Raw genomic sequence first — 6360 nt, forward strand, 5'->3', positions numbered from 1 at the left:
CTCCAGAGTACTGGGATTAAAGGTGTGGACCAACAAGGCCCTAGCTATTTTTATACTTTTAAAGCCTTGCTATTAGCCAGATCTGGTGGTATGCAGCTTTGGTTATTGAATCAGGCTGGGAGCCTGTGGCTGCAAAGGGGAGGGATTTGTGGAAAGGTAGATGCCAAGAGCCACCCTGTTAAGGGAGCTCACTAGGCATGTGGGCTGTCTAGGAGGTGATCCGGTATTTGCAAGGTCTGTACTGTGACACACCCCCACAACTGCTTCCAGCCTCTGACATGCTGTCAGGAGCCATTGATTTGGGGAAGTCCAGTAGGCATGAGAGATCTGTGGAGGTGATCTGATATTTGCAAGGACTTTATTGTGATGTGCCCCAGAACTGTTTCCAACCTCTCACTATCCTGTCAATTGTGCATTGCTGCATCTCTCTAAAATCTGGCATTAGAGCCGGACATGGTGGCACATACCTTTAATCCCAGCACCCAGGGAGGCAGCTTTGATTGCTGAGGCATGAGTTGTGCCAAGCAAAAGAGAAAAGCACAAACTAAATCCAAGCCCTGCCAGACCTACCAAGGGAGATCCATACCGCAGAGTGCTGTAAAGTCCGCAAGGATGGACGTTGAAATGCACCATCCAAATAAGTTTAGCTGCATAATGTTCATAAGGAGCAACATAAGCCCAGGGGAATCTTAATTTTCCGGTTGTCTTAAAACATAGTTAAGGCAAAAACAATAATTAGCAGTTTGTACAGTTTGAATTAAAGCAATAGCAAAGATAACAGAATACAAGAATAATAAAACAGAAATTTTTACCTCTCAATAGTACATCAAGTCTCTTTTTAGTTCTCTATGGTGCTGTAGATAAGGCTGACTCTGACAATTAAAGTACTGGAAATCACTGTTGTTGTTTCTCACAAAACCCAAAATCTGAGATTTTAGAGGAATCTCCGTAGAGCACCGTTTCTAGAGTACAGTCTGGTTGGTGCCCGCTTTCTCTCTCTCCCTCTCTCTCCCTCTCTCTCTCTCTCTCTCTCTCTCTCTCTCTCTCTCTCTAACTTATGAGCGTTGGTGTGTTGGTGTGAGGTGTCAGATCTTGGAATTACAGACAGTTGTGAGCTGCCATGTGGTTGCTAGGAATTGAACCCTGGTCCTTTGGAAGAGCAGGCAGTGCTCTTAACCACTGAGCCATCTCTCCAGCCCCCGCACCCCCTGTTTTTAAAAAAGATTTATTTATTATTATGTATACAGCGCTCTGCCTGCATGTACACCTGCAGGCTAGAAAAGGGCACCAGACCTCATTGTAGATGGTTGTGAGCCACCATGTGGTCGGTGGGAATTGAACTCAGGACTTTTGGAAGAGCAGCCAGTGCTCTTAACGTTGTCTCATTTGGCAGCTTTAGGATTTAAAAGTTCCCACAGTTTTCTTTCTTTCTGTGTAACAGCTCTGGCTGCCCAGGACTCACTTCGTAGACCAGGCTGGCCTCGAACTTACAGTGATCCACCTGCCTCTGCCTCCTGAGTGCTGGGATTACAGGCGCGCGCCACCACGCCGGGCTCTCACAGTTTTTGTTTTGATAGATTTTAGGCGCTGTGCACGCCCACCAATCCGGAGTAGCTGTCTGCCAGGCCGCAGGACCCTGTTTGTGTCTGTAGCGTAAGGCGCTGGTCTGGTCTGCGCATGCGCGCCAGTGGGCGCGTCCGCCGTTCGTCTTGGCGGGGCTTGGTCGCGGCGGGTTTCTGTGGTGCCGAGAGTTCTGACTCGGTTCTTTCGCCTTGACTGCTCGGAAGTTGTTGAGTCTGCGGGCCGAGGCATTGGGACGCTGCTTGGAACCCCAGCTGTTGTTTCGCTCCGGGGCCGCCACCGCCGCCGCCGCCGCCGCCCGTATGCCTTGGTCCGCATCCAGCCTCAGGGACCCTACGCTGGACCTCTTTTGAGCCCTAGCCGGGCATTAACAACTGTCGCCTTCGAACAGGGACCTTGGGTAGGTAAGTCGATGTGGATAAGTCCTTCCTGAGAGCCTAAAAAGGATAGATGAGCAAACAGAGAAAGAATCTCGTGAGTCTTGATATAGAGAAAGAAATGTCAATCGCCAGTCTAACTGGCTCCAGAAAAGAATCGTCAGCCTTAGTCGTTCACATAGTCGCTAGTCAAAAAAAAAAAAAAAAAAGGGAAAGCGGGCACCAGGCCAGATTGAGCCCATCATTCCCGAGATTAAATATGATAGAACTGGTTTGGGATACCAGGATTTATTCATAGGGGCCACTGCTACCTTAACATCTGATCCAACCGTTTGGAAATCAAATAAAATAACTTGGATCGAGCAGTGGCCCTTAACTAAAGACAGCATTGAAGCGGCTACCTGCCTGGCGGAAGAACAGCTCCAGAAGGGTCATATTGAGCCTTCCACTAGCCCTTGGAACACCCCAATCTTTGTTATTAAGAAAAAATCAGGCTAGTTGGAGACTGTTGCAGGACTTTAGAAAGGTAGGTGACATTATGGAAAGCACGGGAGCCCTTCAGCCTGGGCTCCTGTCACCTTCTGCCATCCCAAAGGATGAAAATATTGTTGTCATTGCTCTCCAAGACTGCGTTTTTACTATACCATTGCGTCCTTCGGACTGTCAGCGCTTTGCCTTTAGTTGGCCTTCACCTAATCTTCAGAGACCTTATCAAAGGTATCATTGGAAAGTGCTGCCTCAGGGTATGAACAATAGCCCTACCCATTGTCAAAAATCTGTGGGCCTCGCTCTCTTACAAGTTCGTAAAGCTTATTCTGATGTTTATCTTCTTCACTATATGGGTGATATTTTACTTTCTCATAAAGATAGGGCCTATTTACAGGAAGCTTTGCAATTTTAGCTGAGCAATTAAGTTCATATGGGCTCCATGTAGCTACAGAAAAGGTTCAGATACAACCCCCGTTTTCATAGTTGGGATGTGTTATTCATACAGACTTCATGTCCCCTCAGCCCTTACAATTGAGAGTTGACCATTTGGAAACTCTAGATGACTTTCAAAAACTTCTTGGAGATATCGATTGGATGTCTAAGAAATGTTTAGACTTAAAACATGTAACCTGTGGTATTTTAGAACTCCTCTGTTTTCCTGATTAATTGCCTTTTTTGACTATGAGGTAACAGATCAAAATGCCTCCTTTTATGACCCCCGTGCAGTCTCTAGCTAGAAGCTGATTTTACAGCCTAAGCCATGAGAAAAATGTGGTCAGTTTAAATTCTCCCCCTTAGCTGCATTATAGCCAGCCCCTAGAGAAGAGAATTAGTCAGAATGTAGGATGTGTCTTCTCTTCTGAGAATTCTGTTCATGTTTCCCATTCAAGGCGTCAACTCAGAGTGCTCGATTTGCGAAACGCGCCCCATGACGTTTGGAGTCTAATTGCTGGATCCCTTGAAGATGAGTGCTTACCAAAGCTCATGACACAGAAGGCACCAGTGGAGAGCTGTCCTGACTCTGGGCTGAAGAAGTCTTTGAAGGTGATAGTTGATCTCAAGCTCCAGGACAAGAAGCTGGATGAATGGGACGCATGCGTGCTGCAGTGGGCCCATCAGCACCAAGGTTCCACTCACCTCTGCTGCAGAAAGCTGCTGATTTGTGACCAGCCCAGCCCCACTCTCACAGACATATTCAAGTCTGTAGATCCAGCCTGTATCCGGGAGCTTCATCTGACTTGTCTGTGTACGGAAGAGTTGGCTTTTCTTGAACCTTACCTGCACCAGATGAAAAATCTTTCCACACTCACGCTAGGACTCTTTGTATACCCGCTGCCTACGGACTATCCTCAAGAGCTCATAGGGAGAATATATGTGTTGAGCTTTCAGTTGTCCCAACTCCACTGCCTGCGGAATCTCTGTTTACATAACTTAAAAGCTGTTTATGTCCCCACAGTACACTTCATCAGGTAAGGAATGGTAGACAGTGTCCACAAGAGGATGGGAGACACATCTCTTTTCCTGCAGGTCAGCTGGTCCTTGATGGACTGGACGCTGGAACCCTAGCAGTGTTAGGGACACAGCATCTATGAGCAGATGAGCTCTGGGCTAACGTGTGTGAGCAGGCACAGGAATGACTCTTAACTGCTCCTGTGTGAAAGGCTTTTCTGAGTCTAGAAAGGCTTGAGTAGATGGGAAATGTGCAATACTAGGGTTGAAGGTTGGAACAGGGACATGGCCTTAGTGAGGAACAGAAGTTGGGGAACCTTAGGGACACCACAGGAAGATGCTGAATCTTGTTTGGGGTAGGCAGTCCTGACTACATGCCCCATGTTGGCTTGATAACAGCCGTTGCTGTGGTCTCCTGCCATTCCCTGAACCATGCCCACGGTGATGCCCACAGGGGTCAGACTAGAGTGTTATGTATTATGTGAGCAGACAACAGAGCAGGAGGTGTGACCTGAGTTGACCTCCATCATATAGGTAGAATGAATTTGAGAGAAGTGTCATCTGCTTCCTGGTCAATCCCATCAGCCCTCTTCACCATTTTCCAGAAACCAATCACTTGTTTTCTCCCCAGGTGCCTGGAGAAGCCCTTGGAGACCCTGTCAGTCATTTGCTGCCACCTCTCACAGGCAGACTTGGACTACCTGCCCCATTGCCTGGCCATTGGTGAGCTCAAACATCTGGACCTGAGTGCCACACGTTTGGGTGGTTTCTTTGTTAAGCCTCTTGGGCTTCTCCTTGAGCGACTTAGAGACACCCTGCAAACCTTGAATATGGGGTGGTGTTCTATGCGGGACTCTCAGGTCTGTGACTTCCTGCCTGGCCTGAGCCAATGCTCCCAGCTCACCAAGGTCAGTTTCGCTGGTAATAACCTCTCTCTGCCTGCCCTGAAGCAACTCCTGCACCACACAGCCAGGCTGAGCCAGCTGACCCAGGAGCTGTATTCCGCCCCTCTGGATTGCTATGATGACATGGGTGATATTCGCAGAGACAGATTTGTCTAAATTTGTCTTGATCTCCTGGATATACTCAGGGCTAAAAGGCAGCCTAAGAGAGTCTGTTTTAATAGAAGCCAATTCATAAACTCTCATGGGTGCTTAGTCTATGACCTGGAGACCTAAGGTTGCCATTGTCCAGCACCAAATGTGCTAAGGTTGATGCTGGGACTGAGAAATGGACACTTAGTATTGGGAATTGGTGAAACTCACTGCTGTCCAGAACATTGATGTACCGAGCACCTCAATACTTGAGACACTGGAAAGAAGAGGGTCCTCCCCTGATGCAGAAAATCAATGGTCCCTCTGTAGAAAGTGTCAACCACTGTTTCTTTTTCTAGGATTATTGCAGCTTGAGTCTGTTCCCCATAGAAATCCTCTACCTTGATAAGCTAGCACTGTCTGTGGATTGTATTAATAAATGTCTGAGTTTCTGGGATGCAGGTGTTTTGACATCAGAGCACACTACTGGTTCATCACAACATTTCTGTACCTGTGTCTGTGGCTTCTTTCCCCATCACTCTTATCAGGTGAGTCTCAAAGCTGTGAAGGTCAGAGCATCCTATTAACAGGTTTTATCAATGGGACTCAGAGCACATGGCTTCACATAGTGTTCAATGTTTGGGAAACAAACTTGTGTGTAGTATGTTCAGATCGAAGAGATCAAATTTGACCTAAAACACAGTGGGATGAGGGGCCAGGTATCTTCTGGAATCAGAAAAACAATTTGTGTATTTCTAAATGATTTGGAGTCAGCAGGACAACCATGAACGTGTAAACACAGCTCTGGGAAGGACTGACTAGCGAATGTGTCTCCATCATGGTAGCTGTAAAGGAGTAACCCGGAAACCTGAAGAGGGATATTTGGAGTCCTCAGTCAGTGACCTCGCCAGCTGGTTCAGTGGTTCAAGGTCAGGAGAGTCCTGTGGCTTTAGGGGTGGAAAGACACTGAGCTGTTTATCAACGAGGCTCAAACTGCAGAACTCCCTCTCTGCCTCAAACACCTTGGAGTCTTACTGCCATTCCGTTCCTTCCTCCCAGCCTTTGCCTCTGTTACATCCTGCTGGTGTGGCTGTCTGGTGGTTATGTGCAAAGGATTTCAGTCATATGTGAGCAAGGCAGATCCACTCTTTTTTATTTTGGACAGAGAGGTCTCTCTGTTGCCTTGCCTGCTTTTTGTCCTGGACTGCATTTGTAGACCAGGCTGGCCTCCAACTTACAGAGATCCACCTACCTCTGCCACCTCAAGTGCTGGGATTACAGGCATATGACCCTGGGCCCAGCCAGACCCACTCTCATAAAGGTTTGGAGGGCTGGCAAAGAATTTCAATCTAACAGCATATTCAGGCTACAATGTGCAATTGAGCCATAAAGTTGGCTGAAGGAAAATCAAAATAGATCAAAGTGTGTTG

At 47.4% G+C, this 6360-nt stretch overlaps 1 protein-coding gene across 2 annotated transcripts; it reads left to right on the forward strand.

The window, feature by feature from the left end:
- The first annotated feature begins 1716 nt into the window (after window positions 1–1716).
- LOC311600477 (oogenesin-1-like) lies at window positions 1717–5387 on the forward strand. 2 transcript variants are annotated; one of them, XM_084787219.1, is made up of 3 exons: window positions 1717–1985; window positions 3338–3916; window positions 4528–5387. In XM_084787219.1, exons 2-3 carry the CDS (start codon window positions 3432–3434, stop codon window positions 4955–4957), a joined length of 915 nt encoding a protein of 304 aa, XP_084643345.1. In that variant the 5' UTR covers window positions 1717–1985; window positions 3338–3431; the 3' UTR covers window positions 4958–5387. The 2 variants fall into 2 exon arrangements, with proteins under 2 accessions (XP_084643345.1, XP_084643346.1); XM_084787220.1 differs by having other exon boundaries at window positions 1717–1981.
- Window positions 5388–6360: the final 973 nt, after the last annotated feature.

The sequence above is a fragment of the Acomys minous genome, assembly GCF_964271855.1.
Source record: "Acomys minous genome assembly, chromosome: 6".
Lineage (NCBI taxonomy): Eukaryota > Metazoa > Chordata > Mammalia > Rodentia > Muridae > Acomys > Acomys minous.

Coding starts and splice junctions, on each gene's coding strand:
- LOC311600477 (XM_084787219.1), top strand. CDS start 3,432: ATGACACAGAAGGCACCAGTGGAGAGCTGTCCTGACTCTGGGCTGAAG. Junction 3,917..4,527: donor CCCACAGTACACTTCATCAG/GTAAGGAATGGT, acceptor TTTTCTCCCCAG/GTGCCTGGAGAAGCCCTTGG.